This window comes from Pan paniscus, chromosome 9, assembly GCF_029289425.2.
Source record: "Pan paniscus chromosome 9, NHGRI_mPanPan1-v2.0_pri, whole genome shotgun sequence".
Lineage (NCBI taxonomy): Eukaryota > Metazoa > Chordata > Mammalia > Primates > Hominidae > Pan > Pan paniscus.
The window spans coordinates 126,112,940-126,129,639 of record NC_073258.2 but is presented as its reverse complement, the minus strand read 5'-3'; the positions used below and the strand labels follow the sequence as shown (position 1 = coordinate 126,129,639).

At 49.8% G+C, this 16,700-nt stretch overlaps 1 protein-coding gene across 13 annotated transcripts in view; it reads right to left on the bottom strand.

Annotated features, from left to right (window-relative positions):
• Window positions 1-1,398: 1,398 nt before the first annotated feature.
• PKNOX2 (PBX/knotted 1 homeobox 2) overlaps window positions 1,399-16,700 on the bottom strand; it is a 320,618-nt gene continuing 305,316 nt past the window's right edge. For all 13 annotated transcript variants that reach the window (XM_055095040.2, XM_055095042.2, XM_055095038.2 and 10 more), the window contains 3 exons: window positions 5,699-5,775; window positions 4,647-4,825; window positions 1,399-3,621 (listed from right to left, as the gene is read on the bottom strand). In XM_055095040.2, the coding sequence (XP_054951015.1) occupies window positions 3,395-3,621; window positions 4,647-4,825; window positions 5,699-5,775 (483 nt within the window). In that variant the 3' untranslated portion in view covers window positions 1,399-3,394. The remainder of the gene's footprint in view (window positions 3,622-4,646; window positions 4,826-5,698; window positions 5,776-16,700) is intronic.

The window sequence follows — 16,700 nt, the reverse complement described above, 5'->3', positions numbered from 1 at the left end:
TGTGTTGATTCATGCCTGTAATCCCAGCTACTTGGAAGGCTGAGGCAGGAGAATCGCTTGAACCCGGGAGGCAGAGGTTGCGGTGAGCCGAGATCGTGCCATTGCACTCCAGCCCTCCAGCCTGGGCAACAAGAGCAAAACTCCGTCTCAAAAAAAAAAAAAAAAGAAAAAAGAAACCCACTTTCAGTTGGCAGCGTGGTTGAAAAGATGGCTGGCAGAACTTGATAGAAAAACTTGGCAGGGAGAGTGTAGGACAGGCTACTCTGCAATTTCTTTAGAATAGTGTTCCCTAAAGTGTGTTTTGTGGAATATTGGTATAACTTGAATAGATATTACTTGAAAAAAAGGGAGGTGGAGCAAATCTGGGAACAATTGAAACAAAGTTCAACAGGTTTCTTTCCTGTAGGAGTTTTCAGAGCCTTTAGTATAATAATGTGCATGATGAAACTCTACTAACAAAATAGAATATGCAGTTAATCTTAGGCTAATTTAGGCATGGATTTTTTTTTTTTTTTTTTGGTAGCATATCTTTCAACAGTGTGCTCCTTAGAAACCACTGTCTTAGAGGACTGTTGTCTTCCCAGCTCTGGAGGTGAGGTTCCAATCATCTTGCAGTTCTTAAGATTTTCTTCCTCTACCCAGAGAGGCGGGGTTTCTGTAGAGTTTGCAGAACTCTCTCCAGGTGTGAGGAGCGGGAGGGAGGTTGGGCTCCCCGAGGGCAGTGATGCAGGGAACGCCACCAGAGCTGGTCAGAGCCCACTTCGCCTGTGTAACCAACCACTGGCTTCCCTATCTTCCACCTGGCCATGGGGTGATCTGCCAGTACGTGCAAACTCTCCAGCATTCCTGAATGTGAACAAGGCACTCCCTTCCTGCTTCTAAACAGATGCCCCAGACCTCTCAGCAAGTGTGGCTAAAGAAGGTACCCTCTCATCTGGAGCTGACAAGAAGGCCTGCCTCTCACTTGTGTGTGGAGATCAGCTGCCCGAGTTTCTTCTTGCCTGGGGGATTATGGTGCTGACCTCTGGGATTCAAGGCCGAGAATGGAGACGGAAAGCAAAAGCCTTTGAGGGAGGTGGAGTATGGTGGACAAGAGGGACCAGATTCATAGCTTCCGCTGCGGTCGGGGAAGCTGTCAGGAGAGGGCAGTGCAGAGCTTCCTTGCCTTCTCTCCCTAGCTCTGCCTTACAACTGGCCGCACACAAGGTGAGTGTGCTGAAATTGGCTCTTCCTCCCCAGACAGGGCAGCTGAGCTCACGCAGGACGCACATCTACCTTGTCCCCTTCCCTGGGTAGTCAGGTGTATACTGAGGCCTCCAAATTTTGTCTGGCCTCGGGTCCCGTGAAAAGAGCAAAGGATTGCCACAGCAACCACAGAAAGAGAATTGTGCACCAGGGTTACGGTAGGTAATAAGATTTACTGAAAACGTCTCGGCCACATTCAGTACTGGTTTGGTGGATACATCAGAAGGAGGTTGCATAACATTAGGCAGGTGGAGGGGCTGAGAGGAAGAGATGTGGGCACCTGTGTGCCAGTGTGTCCGTGCTGGGGGACGCCTGTCCAGGTGGTGAGTGGAACGGTGTGTGTGTGTGTCTGTGTGCGCGTGTTAACAAGAAAAACGAACCAGAAAAGGAAATGCATTTTATCCCACTGCACATTGCAAAAGTCTCACGCCAAAAAAGCTAGACTTTCCTCTATGTATGGCATCAAAAGGGAGTAAAAAATGATTGGATCACCCAGATTATAAATAAGGTTATTTGTTTCTCAAAAATCCTTATTAAAACATTAAATATCAGCTCTTTTGGGGGAGAAATACATTCATTTCAGGGAGACCTCAGAAGAGTGACCATCCTTTTGCTCTACCCCAACCAGGTGGGGGAGGGGAAGCCCCAGAGGGCCCCGAGGGTCCCCTCCAGTTGAGCCAGGTAGCCACTCACATCCTGCCACTGAAGGAGATGGCTAATGCACAATTTACAAATGAAACTGCACGTCCATTAAATTAAACCCAATGGAAAACACACGTGTGACCTGTCATTCACAGCCATGGGGTGAGAAGGAACTGGAGGAGAGGGTGCCAACCAAGGGGGTCTGGAAGGTGGGTGGGAGGGTATGTGTTAGGGTGGACAGTGGAGAGCCTCCTCTTTCTTCCAGGAGCCCCAGTTCCTCCAGGGCTGTGGATAGCAGGGTTAGAACAGCAGGGTGGGTGGGGTGTGTGGGATGGGCATCCCCGCAGGCTCTTGGGTGCCATTCTCTGGGCCCTCCCCCACATTTAGGATATTGATGGGAAGAGGGATGTAGCACCTTCTCCAACCCCTGGCTTCCCACTGGACTAGATGCTTTCCAATGTTTCTTCTGCCTTCCCTGAAGGACAGAATGAAGAAAGGAAGCTGGAGGCTGATGGAGCCAGGCTGGGAGCAAAGCGATGGCCGTGGCGACCTGCGGGGTGGAAAGATTCCCAGATAACCTGGTTTCACCTTCTCTGAAGGTCTATGGAGCGTGTGGAGCACTGAGGGTGGGAACATCTAGGGTAAAACACCATTGTCCTGTTGTTAAAGGAGCTAAGTTCTGTGATCACCTAGGGACAGCTGTGGCCTCAAAGTCACCTCGATATGATTCCTAGCCCAGGGTCTGCCATCTCCTTGGCTCCTGGAGTCAACCCAGAAGGGACTCCTCTTAACCTCCCACAGGTTGAGCCCACCAGCTTACAATTGGTTTCCAGGAGAGAGTGAAGGGCACTGTGGCTCCCATCCCTTTCTCCCATGTCCATGGTTGCTGTGCGCAGAGACAGGGCCTTGGAGGGATGAGCTGGAGCCCGGTGAATTCCATCCCATTCTGATCTGCAAGATGTGATGCCTCAGGCCCTCCCACTCCTCTGGCCACTGGTTATGCTTTGGGGCTCCCTCCTGCCCTTGAATGTCTGTCAAAGGAGCTGAGAACCTTCTGGGGATGAAACTCAGTCCCCCTTTGTCTCTCCCCTTCCTTCTACGTCTGCCCCCGGGCAAAGGCCTACTCTGCGAACAGCACCAATCTGCCTCAGTGCAGGGCTTGTAAACAACTCAAGTCCTTCCGTGGGTGGGGGCCATGGGTGCCATCTGTCCTCAGGGATTTGGTGAGTCCAGATCTCACTCCTGTCTTTCCATACAGGCTGCTCCACTGGCCCCGCCAAACAGAGTCCTCGGCAGTTCCAGGGAAGTGGGGCTGGGGTCCTCACTGAAGCTCGGTGGTTGGGAAGGAACAGGTGTCTCCTTTGCCTTTCTTCAAGCTACTGATTTGGGGAAGCTAGGGCCCAACTCCCTCGGTGCTTCCTGCCCGTGTCCCCTTCCCCCCCACCCTGAAGGCCTCCCGGCGACACTCCTCTCCTGCTCAGTGATCAGTGCCATCTGGGCTGCCCGACTACTCCAGGGAGTCACTGTGTTCCAAGCCCAGGTCGCTGACATTTGTCGTCTGCAGCTCGTCGACCTCCTCCTCCAGCTCCTCCTCCTCCTCCTCTTCCATCTCATCCTCATCCTCTTCTTCTGTCCCATCCAATGAGTCATCGTGTGCAGCCATCATAGCCTGCTGCATGGCCATGGTGGCACTGTCTGAGGACAGGGACTGCAGGTTGTCCAAGTTGATGGAACCTGCGAGAGAAAGCAAGGGTCAGAACGAGGCAGGGGCTGCTGGTCAGGGCCAGCACCTCTGTGTTGGACAGGGTTTAATGGACTGGCTCATAGAGCAGTGAACTCCTTGTTTTTAGAGCTGTCCAAGCCTGAGCTGGACAATGCCCTGGTATGAAGTCTCCCATCCATTCACTAGTCAGCTGCTCCCTGCCCCATCTCAGGAAGCAGCACTCCCAGCCACCGTTCACTGCGCATTTTTTTTATGTGTTGGCCACTTTTGACTTTCTAACAATTCTGTAAGGCAGGTATTATTATCCCCATTCTGTCTCAGACAGTTAAGTCATTAGCTCAAGATGACATTGTCAGCGATGACAGAGTTGGAATTTTCTCCCAGGCTGGTCCAGCCCCCTAAATCTGTTTTTTTTTTTCCCCATCATAACCCATAAGATGGCTCATCACAAAGGAACCTGTGCGCAACCATACACATACACGTGTGCATGAGGTTATGTGTGCACACATGCACACCTACGCTCCACTCCCCATACAGAGCTATCTTCATATGCCAAGCTATAAAATGCTTGGCTCATTGAATTATTCATTGTGCACTAGGCGACTGGCAATTAGAAAAGTGTATATAGAGGCTGTGATGGAGAGGCTGGGAAAACAGAGCTCTTCCTGGCCCCTGTTCACGAGCCAGCTGCCTGCCTTGATATTTATAGATGGCCTTGGCTCCTGAAGAGCTGTGCAGATACTGACTGGTGCTAAGGAACTCAGATGGGTGCGGACATGGGGGGCTCTGCTGAGCAGTCACTGACTTGCGTGACCACCAACTCCCGCTTTTCTTTATGAGAGTGCATCTGGTCTGTTAAATTATGTACAAAAACATCCCCTTCTTTAGGGCTTTGGGGAGGGATAATCACTGTGGCAGGGCAGCGATGGGAGCCCAGGTAAGGAGATAGCCCTTGAATCTTTGCACGGCTTGGCCTGAAGAAGCTCCAGGAGCACCCCCAGCCCTTGTCTAGGGTGCACTCAGCCCCAGTTCTTACCATCGGGGTTTGTCCCTGGGGCACTGCCCTGCTGCTGCAGCACCCCCGCAGCGATGGAGTTGGGCCAGAATCTTTGAGTGGGCCGGTGCTGAGACTTGATCTTCTTGGCTTTGGGGGCAGGATCTGGGTTGCTGGCATCAAGCATGGGCTGCAGGATGCGCCTCCGGGCATTGATGAACCTGCCCAGAGGTAAAGTGAAGACCTGGTTAGTCATCACCTGCATGGCTTTGGGGTGGGGGCAGGGAGGGTGAAGCTGCCTTCAGACTCCGTTTCACAGAGCAGACCGGGGTTCCCATCCCGGATGTAAAAGCCCAGCAAGGAGGAGAGCCCTGGGGGCTGAGAAGTTCATGAAATTTCCTGGGGCTTGGTAACTGCAAAGTCATATGGGAAGAATGCATGGGGGGTCAGAAATCCCTGCTCAAGACCTTCCAGGCTGAACGGAGGAGGAGAGCATGGTAGTCATAGGCACTAACCTCTGACTTCTCTCCAGAGAGCCACGGCTCGGATCAGGGCCCTCAACTCTGGGGTCTACTTCCATCCAGCCAGACCTTGCTCTCTGAGCTCCCCTGACAGCCCAGCCAGGCACAGAGACTGGGAAAGCCGAGATCCCTGTGGGGTCAGAATGGCTACTCCTCCTCCCTCTCCCCACTCCCAGCTTTGCAGCTAGTTTTAGTCTCAGTTCACATGGGGGTGGGGAAGACCAGATGACCACTGGCCTCCAGTGCACAGCTGCGGGCAATCCTGTCTGTCTCTGAAGTGCAGGTGGGCTGGGTGCTCAGGTGGGCGTGGGTTTTCTCTTCCTCAAGAAGCTTCCAGGGATGTGCCTGACACAATGTCCCAGCAGAGGGCGCTGAGAAGCTGCAGATGAAGCCACAGGTGCCAGTGTTGATTCTTGCTTTCTGCTTCTAGCCTAAATGGGGGGACTGGCATGGTAGCCGGGCTGAGATTGAGGCAGATCCTGGCATTCGAGTCTCTTTTCCCTGCTACGCATTCCCCTGCCCAGAAGGTGGCCCCCGGATCTGAGAGCCTGCGTGCAGGTGATGCAAACTCACCAGTTATTTACTTGCAGGAGGGTGAGGTTGGTCTGGGCTGCGATCTGCCTCTTCTCGTCCTCCGTGGGGTAGGGGTGCTGAAACGAGAGGTGGAGACTAGTGAGGGCTGGGCACATGCTGATCTGGCCCCCCCAAGGTACTGTGCCCACGCCATGGGCACTATCCTGAGCCAGGCAGCCCGAGTGGTTTGGGAACCAAAATTGGGGAAGTGTTATGTTTGCTCCCCACAGAGAATGGACCTAGGGCTTGGAGGAAGGCTGCCCCATGCCCGAGACTCCACATCCCGGGCTGGCCAGTCCTCAGCCAAGCCCCCACAATGGGGAGCCAGGGAGGTTTCCCAAGACCAAGATGGTTCAGTACTGACAGCTTCCAAGGCACATCCTTCTCATTTGATCCTCACTGCCGCCTCCAGCAGGCAGGGCAGGCATTGTCAGTGTTAGGGTTTCCAATGGCCTCAAACGCCCATAGAAGGTGGTAAGCGGGTGAATGGATCAATTTAAGTTAACTGCTATTTATTGAATATCTACTATGTGCCCAGATTTATGCTAGGCATGGCTAGGAGACAGAAAAGTACTACTTGTATAGTGCTTTATAACCTGTAAAATGCTTTCATGCATTTTATTCATTAAAAAATCATCATTTTATTTAATAAAGCACATCATTGAAACTCTGAAAGGCAGGCAGGTTAGGTATTGTTATTCCCACTTTGCAGATGAAGAGATGGAATGACTCCTCCAGTGTCCCCCAGCTGGTAGCACCAGCTCAGGTCTTCCGATTTGGGTCCAGTCTTTCTTCCATTGCTTCACGATGCCACTTTATAGGACTGAGTGGAGGTGAGAAAGAGAGCAGGGCAGGTGTCTCTCTCAGTCCCCCGCATGCTGCAGCCCGTGCACTGACTACGCATCTGTCTCCCTCTCTCAGACTGTGCTTCATGACGGCACTGGGATACTGAATGTATCCCCAGTGCCTTCCACATACAAATGACATACAAATGCCTGCTGAGTGAAGGAAAGCAAAAGCACAGCACTCGATGCTGTGGTTTGGGTGATGAGCACTGTAGAGGCTAAGAAGGAGAGAAATGCAGTGGTGGGGAAGACTGAACAGGTCACATTAAGGAATGAGAAGGCTCTGGGTGGCAGTGGGAAGAGAGTCGTGACCCCATTGGGAGGGAGGCCACAGGATGGCTGAGTCTATGCATCCCTAGGACTTGTTCAGTCCACAGCCCAGTGCCTGGCACCCAGCAGGCATGCAGTTAAGGTGTGGCGAACGTCTGAATAAGTCAGAGTTTTGTCCTGGAAGCTAGGGGAGGTTTGGGGGCTCTTATGGCAGAAGATCAAGCCATCCAGCATCCTCAGGCTAAAATCATTCCTTTTGATTGGAGTGGTATTAGAAAGTGGTGCTTGAGCTGTCCAAGGTCCCCGAGATGGGAGGTCTCAAAATCTGGCTCTATTATGACTAGCTATGAAATCTCAGGCACGTCACTTAACTACACATCAGCAAGTCATCTGACAAATAAATGAAATTATACTTGTAAAATGCTCAATAAAAGGTACGAATACTCTTATTATCAGGGGTTGTTACAAGGTGCTTAAAACTTTCTGAGGGAAAAGGCTGCGGTCAGCAGCCTTGGTGGTACTCGCATTATCGGTGGAAAAGGAGGAGCAGCCTCTCCCCTACCTCAGCATCCCCCAGATGAAGCCATCAGGACCATGTGTTGCTTTAATTCAAACCTCTGACCCTGACCACCATGCCAAGGCAGCTGGGACTTGTGATTCATACAGTATTAAGATTCTAACAAGAAAGAAGGCACATCAGCATTACAGGAGCCAATTTTCATTCTAATTGGGAAGGAGCAGAGGGAGGATGGGAGGAGAGGGTGCAGATGGCCCCAGGGGGCAGAGGGGCAAGGACTCTGGGAGCTCTGACACCTTCTGGGGTCAAGCCCTAGTGCCTGGCTCCAACCTCCCTATTTGTGGGAAAGAGCCAAGCAGCCTCCCTGTCCATAGCCAGCTGGTCTGTAGACAAAAAGCAGCAAAAATATGGTGATTTTTTGGCCTTCCTGGGTGCAAGGGCCTTTCATGCCTCCATGCCTTCGCACGTGCTGGCCCTCCTCTGGAGCGCGCTTCCTCCTGCCTGTCCTCGCATGCCTTTCTGAGCTTCTGTGAGGGCCTGCCACAGATCACAGCCTCTGCAAGGCCCTTCCCGACTCCCTGAGGCAAAGCTGGTCACCGTGGCCTCTGAATGATTGCTTTTTGCCCACTAGATGGCAAGATATGTGTCCCCCACTAGGCCATGAGCTTCTCTCAGGCAGGGACCCCATCTTATTAGACATTGTTTATTTCCAGTGTGCAGACCAGGCACAGTGTGCAGACAGGCAAAGAGGCCAATGTCGAAGGATTGTGTAGTGAACTGAGGAATGAACTAGCACAATAAGGAGACGCAGACTTGTTTCTTGAGCAGAGCTAGTGGCCGTGTTGGCTGTGCCGGTTCACCAGCCCACAACTGTTGGGCATCTGCCGCATCCTGGGTGCTGGCAAGTGAAAGGTATCTGAAGTTAAGAACTCACAGACTAGATGGGAAGAAAAAAAGGAGGAAAAAGCCTCTTTATTAATGGGAAGTCTGTGCTAAGTACCCCTCTGGTGACAAAAGAAGAAAGTCCTTAGGGAAGGGGATTTCAGTTGGACTTTGAAGAATGGCAAAGCCAGTCTAGTAGAGGAGAGGATGGTGTTCCAGGCAGGAGCCTTGCACTGGGACTTATATTTAAGCCAGTAAGATGAAAAGTTCTTCCACTGTTAACGGCCTCCAGAGAAGGAAATCCTCCAGCCTTCCTTGGAAGAATAATGTTTGCTGTCTCTAAGGAGCCTTCTGTTGTCAGGCCCCCATTCTGAGTGAATGTCACAAATACATAGATTAACATGCTCCAGTCCAGTGGGGAGCTATGAGAAGCAATGCCACCCAAAACTGGCTGGTTGTTCTCTTATGAATGAGGATAGAAAGCCCCTAACCACCGCCTGGTGCAAGTCCTCACCACCTATCCCTCCTGGAACCAGTATCTCAGGACGCACGCTGTGGGGCTGTGGGGTAAGTAGCAGCGTTTAGCAGCTCTGGGGACAGGTGTGTCAGCCAGAACATTCCTGGCACCACATCTGAGTGGTCTTGGGAGCAGTCCAGCTCGTACATGCCTCAGACCACATGATTCCTGAGGACAGAGTCAAAATAGTCCTGGCCTCTGGACAGACCACGATTGGGTCAGCGCTACTTTTAGCACAACTGGCCAGGCTTGGGGCCAAGGAGGGGAAGAAGAATCAAATGAGATCACGGCAAACCATCAAGGCACAGTGGCTGCTCTCTGATCGCTATTGGAGGGAACTCCCTGGATTTGGAAGAGAAGGGCCCAGACAGTAGCTCTCTGGAAGTAGATAATCCTTCCTTGAAAAAGAAGTATATACAGTTCATGAAAAGCAAGGAAAAGAAAAAGAAAAAGAGGTACAGAACAGACTAGAAGATGCCAGAGCCTTCTCAGGGACACCTGGAGCCCCACACGACTGGGAAGTGCTGCCAGGGAGTAAAGGACCTTCAGAGATGGGATCAAGTCCTGACCCACCCCTTAACATTGTGTGACCTTGACACACGCAAGTGACCTTTGTTTGTTTTATGTCTTCCATCCTTAGATGGAAGTAGCAAAACAGTGACTACCTCTTGGACATGGGGATGATTTAATGAGATAGCGCAGGGTAAGCCTGTGTGCTCCATTGACGCGCTCTGTGCGATGCACTGAAGCCTCCCGGCATCATCTAGTTGAATACTCAAGGACTCTAGAGAAGGGAATTATGGTATTTACACCAAGTAGGTGTCTCAGGGCACTGTAGTTGCCACCAGGAAGTTCCGCTGAAATCTGACCTCAACTCTTTCCCATCTCTCTCTGATACCTCCCTTTATAGCCCCATAACGCAACTCTCCTCTGGACTAAACTGATACTAAAAGCATCTTTCAATTGAAAGAGTGAGTTCTGCCCAGGGGCTGGTTCAGAAGGAAGCTAAGCCAGTTCTGGTTCACAGGTCCCTGGATATTTCTTTCATGCACAGCCCATTGGCAATTGTCCTTCCACCTCCTAGCCATGTAGATCTCACCACGAGGTGAGCCAGTTCACCAAGGGACACAGCAGATGGGAAGCCGCAGCCTGTCAGTGTCAATAGACACTGAGGTGCTGGTGGAGCGGGGCGTGGAGGCTGATTCAGATCAGCGAGCTTCCATTAGGTTTCCCGCCATCAGCAGCGCTGCACCAGAGTCCACTACACGCTTTTCCCCTCCTCTCCCTCTTGACAGCTGTGGGGCCATGGGCTGCTGCCAGCCACCACTCTGGGGTGGTTCCACTCTAGGAGGGCCAGAGACCCAGAGGAAGGCAGCCAGGATGGTGGGGGCCCCAAAACGACCACATTCCATCACATCTAAGAGGCCACTGATGGTGGGATGTACCCAATTTCAGAGATGTTGAAATGGAAGAAAAAAAAGCCTTTTAGAATAAAGAGAAGCACAATAAGTCACCCGAGAAACTTCTCTTTCTGCAGTCATTGCCCTTGTTCACGCTTTCCATTCTTTTATTTTTGCTCTCATTTTTATCCCTGCTCCCCTTAAAACTGTGAACACTCAGAAAAGTACAAAGAAAAGCAAACACCCATGTAACCACCCCTAGGTCAAAAAAATAGGATACTACCAGCACCCCACAAACCCCCTTCTGTCCCCCCAAACACCTCTCCAAAGATCTCCTGACTTTTACAGTAACCACTTTCTTGCTTTTCTTTATAGTTTTGCTATCTGTGTTACATCCTAAACATGATGGCCTAGTTGACATCAGGTTTTTGAACCTGATGTAAATGGAATCATTCATCCATGCTGGCTCTGTTTAACTGTAATTGTTCCTTTTAATCGCTGTGTAGTTTTCCACTGTGAAGACACACTGCTGTCCCATTCGTCACCTTCCTGCAATCTCAAAACTATTCTCTTTCCCTCTGGTTTCTGTGTCAATCTATGCTTCACAATGCCAGCAAGATGGGTCCTTCTTAACCTCCTCCCCATCCCCATCCCTGATAAGTGAAGCCCTCTCGGATGCCCCTTCTATGAGCTCTGAGCACTTGCCCTATCTAGGATTCTTCCTACTACAGGGGCTTTGGATCTGTGTAGCTACCTGTCACCCCAAGGGGCAGGCTGCAAGTGTTTTGAGAAAAGGGACCGTGTCTTTCTTTTCAACCCTACCTCACTAGCACCAAGGAAAAATGTGTGGCATGTAGTAAGTGTTCAGTACGCATCTGTTGAATGAACGAACACGGGGCCTTCGGAGTAACTGCTACTTCTCACCATTTCCTGTGGGCATCTGCAGGTTAAAGGTGAGTGGGGAAAGCATCAGTGATCGGACCCCCCAGGAGCTCCACCTAGAGGCAGGTTGCTCTACTCACTAATAATGCTGCTTTTTCAATTATTGTTGAACATATATTCAGGGAGGATGTGGAAGAGAAAAAGGGGGTACTTAAGAGTCCATTAAGGCACACTGGTCACCTCTCCAAAGAAGACGTGGAGGCAGTACTGTTAGAAGTAGGTGAGAACACGGACTCTAGAGTCAGACTGCCCAGGTTTGAATCCTTGTCTTGTCTCTAACCAGCGTGAGACCTTGGGCAAATTACTTAGTTTCTTCTTCTGTAAAATGGGAGAGATAATTCCACCTGCTTCAAGGTTGCTATAAGAATTAAATGAGTATATATGTGTACATACATACGTATATATGTATGTGTATACGTGTGTGTGTGTGTAGCTAAACTGATCAGTATCAGTAAATGAGTTAATATATGAAAGCTATTTAGAACGGTGCTTAGTGTACTCTGTGAGTGTTTGTTAAATAAATAACAAATAAAATAAGTCTGTAGCTTGACACATGTGGCTGTGTCTCTGAAGAAGCCACAGGTTGTTTCCTGGCAGATGGCAGGAGCCTCCCAGCAGCCCCTTCTGTGAGCATACAAATACGCTCATTTTTTCAAATGGGTTTTATTTCCTGCATGTACTATGATGGGGACATTTTATCCTAACCTGAGTCTTAAGCTTCTTGGGGAATGCTGTGAGGTTGTAAATCTCCTGCAGCCATTTTTCAGGTGGACTTTCTTAGAGCTGCAGCCCTCTGGGGTGTCCTGGGGCTCAGTGCAACCCAGGGGTCTCCTGCACACCTTCCCTTTTCAGCGCCTCCATGCAACCCTGCAGCTGACTTGCCTGTTGTCGACAAGGCTCAGTCTTGGATGGAGAAGCATCAATCCAATTCTTCCTTCCCTGGGGACTCATTGCCAGCAGGGCACACACCCTGGGACAGCGCTACACCAGGGGATGCCTCCGACAGTCAAACATCACTCCTGGGGAGTTGGAGGGCAGCTTCTCTCTAGATCCCTACAGCGAAGGATGGGTGGAGAAAACACTCTCACCCCACAGGCAGGAGTCTGAGGTCTAAGATTTCTCTGGGACAAAGAGAGAAATGTAACCAAGAACCCAGCTGGCCTGACCTCCTTCCTCCTGGTAGCCGTACACTAAAGGCGTTCAGGCACAGATGCCTGTACAGTGTCTAGAATGAAGACAGTTGTGGCTGGGGTAAGGGGCCACAGTGTTCCCAGGCTTCAAGAGTGAGAATAAGGGGTGAAGAGGGTTTGATGACCACAACAACTTGGAGCGAGGGGTCACTCCCTGTGGCCAGTACGAATCATAGTGGCATTGATGATTATCTAAGAGATAATTGTCATCCAAAATGACCCCTCCTTTTTCTCTTCCTACCCAATCCTAAATCCTAGCCATCCTTCATAAGGCCCAGCCCGAATGCCAGATTCTCCAACCAAACCCTGTTAACCAACATCTCAAGATTACACAGAGCTCTCAGGGTCTCTGTGTCCAGCTTCTCCCACAGGGCAGCGCTTTCCAGCCAGCATACCCCAATAAGGTATAAGTGTGCAGACAGCGGTGTCCTTGGCCCCGGGTGTGGTTTGCAGAGTCTGGAGCAGCAAGGGCTCCCCGGCTGGTCTCCGGGCGTAAGCAGCCTGGTGGCTTTACTATCATTTTCTATGCGTGCTGACATAAAAAATGTGACATGCTGGCCTGCAAGGCCACCATCGTTCAGTGCATAGCCCTTTGCTCTGACGGGTAGGAAGGCGTTTCTGCTGAACACGTGGCCACCCGCCAGGCACTGTGTTTTCTAACATATTGTCAATCCTATTCATCATAGGTAGCATTTCTATCTCCATTTTATAAAGAGGAAAGCAATATCAGAGAAGTTCATTAACCTGTTCCAGATCACACAGTAAGTAAAATTAGAGCTTGGACCAACTCAAGCCTATCTGCCTCCAAAGCCCTTGCTCCTTGCGCTACACCATGCTGCCATAAAGGAACAGGCTGCCCGAGTCTTCTTTTCTGCAGGCAAAATATCCCCAGACCCCTCAGCCGCTCCTCACATGACATGCTTCCTGTTAGGGTCACTGGAAGAAACATCTCCCCATCCTGCCTGCCCCCTCTGAAGATGATTGTCAAAGAACCTTTTGCAACCTGATTCTAGGGCCTGGACACACTCTTCTGGCTCTTGAGCCGCTCGAGTGTCCATGCTTGTATAATAGCACTTGATTACGTCGTGGGTTGACCTCTCCTGGCTTATGTCTATCATTTATTTCCCCAATTACACGATCAACCCCTTAGTGCTGAAATCACATCTCATACCTGAAATTTGGGTGTTCGTGAAGAGATATGTTATTTGGAACTTAAATCATGTTTTTTTTTTCATAGACAGAAGTTATTCTAAAAACAGGCAGTTTTCCTGGCCAGTCCTAAAAGCCACTTTGGTTAAAGATCTGTGTTCAAGTCGGGACGGGTCCATGGGCTTTAGGAAGGACAGGCGAGAGACTGCTCTCTGCTTTCAGGGTCAGAAGTAGACTGGGGAAGACTCCATGATTGATGCAAGTGAACCTTCAGCGTCTCCTTTTTGTGCCCTATTGACACGATGCCCCAGTTCCTTTTCTCAGAAGCCCCTGGGTTCTGTGTCACCCTAGAGTCAGCATGCTGAATCTCAGGCCTCTGGGACCCCCGACTTCAGGGTCAAATGCCCTGAAACTATGTTCACAATGATCTAAATAAGCTTTCATCAGATTCTCAAAAGATAGAGAGGCTTAGAGAGGTTGAGAACAATTGCTAGAAACTTCTCTGCACCCCATTCTGGCTTGGCTCCTCAAAACGCTGTTAGAAAGTATTTTAACCTTCATCTTCTACCACCAACAAGCACTAGCATTCTTCTTTTTTTTTTTTTTTTTTGAGATGGAGTCTTGCTCTGTCACCCAGGCTGGAGTGCAGTGGCGCAATCTCAGCTCACTGCAAGCTCCACCTCCCAGGTTCATGCCATTCTCCTGCCTCAGCCTCCCAAGTAGCTGGGACTACAGGTGCCTGCCACCACGCCTGGCTAATTTTTTGTATTTTTAGTAGAGTGGGGTTTCACCGTGTTAGCCAGGATGGTCTCGATCTCCTGACCTCATGATCCGCCCACCTCGGCCTCCCAAAGTGCTGGGATTAAAGGCGTGAGCCACCGTGCCCGCCCCCATTCTTTTTTTTTTTTAAATAAAAAACTCAGCTTTTTTGGGGGGAAATGTGGTGGGGAGGGAACAGGGTCTTACTCTGTTGTCCAGACTGGAGTGCAGTGGCACAATCAGGGCTCACTGCAGCCTTGACCTCCTGGGCTCAAATGATCCTCCTACCTCAGGCCCACAAATAGCTGGGACTACAGGTGCCCACCACCATGCCTGGCTATTTTTTTTGTATTTTTAGTAGAGACAGGGTTTTGCCATGTTGCCCAGGCTGGTCTCGAATTCTTAGACTCAGGCTATCCACCCACCTCAGCCTCCCAAAGTGCTGGCATGATTACAGGTGTGAACCACTGCACCCGGCCTTTTTTTTTTTTTTTTTAATTTTTTCTTTTTTTAAACAGATGAGGTCTCGCTATGTTGCTCAGGCTGGTCTCGAACTCTCAGGCTCAAGCAATCCTCCCGCCTTGGCCTCCTAAAGTGCTGGGATTACCACTGTGCCTGGCCCCATTCTTCCCATGAAGCTGATCTTAGCTGAGTGGGAATAGTAAAGCAAGCTTTTGAACGAATTCGTACTAAGCTGTGAGTAAATGATGGCCTCACAGCCTTTCATAGTCATTGCTTTTTACAGGGATTGGATAGTTTAAAATGGGTCTCTAATGGTGGAATTTCATTAAAAAGTTAATCCTTAATACGTATGCAAGTGGAATTTCAGACAGTATGAGGAAGTTAAAGGAAAAGGTAGCAGACAAAACATTCTGGAACAAAAATGGGCCAGTCTCCCTAAGCCGTTTTCTTGTTTTTGTTGTTTTTTTTTCAGGGGTTCTTGCTTTCCTCCATAGGTTCCCCAAAAGTTTTGTGGTTTCTCTCAGCATTTTCCAAGGGAAGGCCAATTATGGGAACTTTCAATGAGACTGGAGGCATTTGCAGCAGTAGCGGTGCCTGTATAGGGACAAAGAACCTTCACGCCCATCGGCTTATTCTATTCTCACAACAACCTATGAGCTGGATATTGTGGCTCCTGTTTTACAGCAGGGGAAACAGAGGCTTCACAAGGTCAAACAATCACCCAAGCTCGCCAAGCTAGGTAGAGGGGGTGGTGAAAACTCAACCCAGGTCCTGCCCCAGGAACCATGTCCTTTGCATAGGCTATGTGGTTTCTAAGCAACATTGCCATTCCTATGTCAGGCATGTGGATGGGTCCTGTAGGTGGGCCTTTGACAGAGATACAGCTAGAGAGAGTCAACCTCCAGTATCCGTGGGGGACTGTTTCCAGGACCCCTGGTGAATACCAAAATTCATGGATGCTCAAGTCCCTGATATAACATGATATAGTATTTCCATATAGCCTACAAACATCCTCCCAAATATTTTAAAACATTTCCAGATTACTTACAATAATGAATACAATGTAAATGCTATATAAATAGTTATTATACTGTGTTGTTTAGGGAATAATGACAAGAAAAAAGGTGATACATGTTCAGGACAGATGCAACCATCCACTTAAAGATATATTTTCAATCCAAGGTTGGTTGAATCCAGGGATTCAGAACTCACAGACACAGAGGGCCGACTGTAATCCCTTCAAGACTTAACACAATGCTCTGCGCAGGGGAGGTAGCGAGGCATGCAAAGAATGTGGAGTGACCAAAGGCAACACCGAGGCACAGAGGCAACTGGCTGGGCTTCACCTCCACGTGCCCTCCTTGGCCAGGAGCTCTGTGCAGTGCACCCGCTGTTCCTGGGGTACAGCCGCTCTGCCTCCCCCCAGCCAGAAGGAGCCTGGCATGTGAGGTTCTCAGGCTGGGGGAAGGATAGCTGGGCATCTGACAGAGTCTAAGAGAACAACAGGCACAGAATCATGCAGAGTATACCCGTCATGGCAGCAGGACTTATGAGCCAAGAAGTGAAAGCAACCCCAAAGTCCATCAACTGATAAATGAATAAACAAAATGTGCTACATCTGTACCGTGGAATATGCTTCAACCACAACGTGGAATGAAGTACTGATACATTGTCCTAAGTAAAAGAAGCTAGACATGAGAATCCCACAATTCCATTTAGGTGAAATGTCCAGAATAGGCAAACGCATAGAGGCAGAAAGTGAATTCATGGTTGCCAGGGGCTGGGGAGTGATGGCTAATGGGTAGAGTCTTTCTTTTTGGGGTGATGAAAATATTCTGGAATTAGATGGTGGTGATGATTGCACAACTCTGTAAAGATACTAAAAGCCACTGAATTCCACGGTTTAAAACGGTAAATTTTATGGTACGTGAATTACGTTTCTATTTAAAAAGTCACACAGAGAAGGCCCTGGGTGTTTTTTGTGCACTCAGCTTTTGTGACCACAGCAGAGTTCATAGAAGGGCCCTGGAGTGAGCCCTCAGCTCCTTGTGGCTGAATGGAAGATGGGG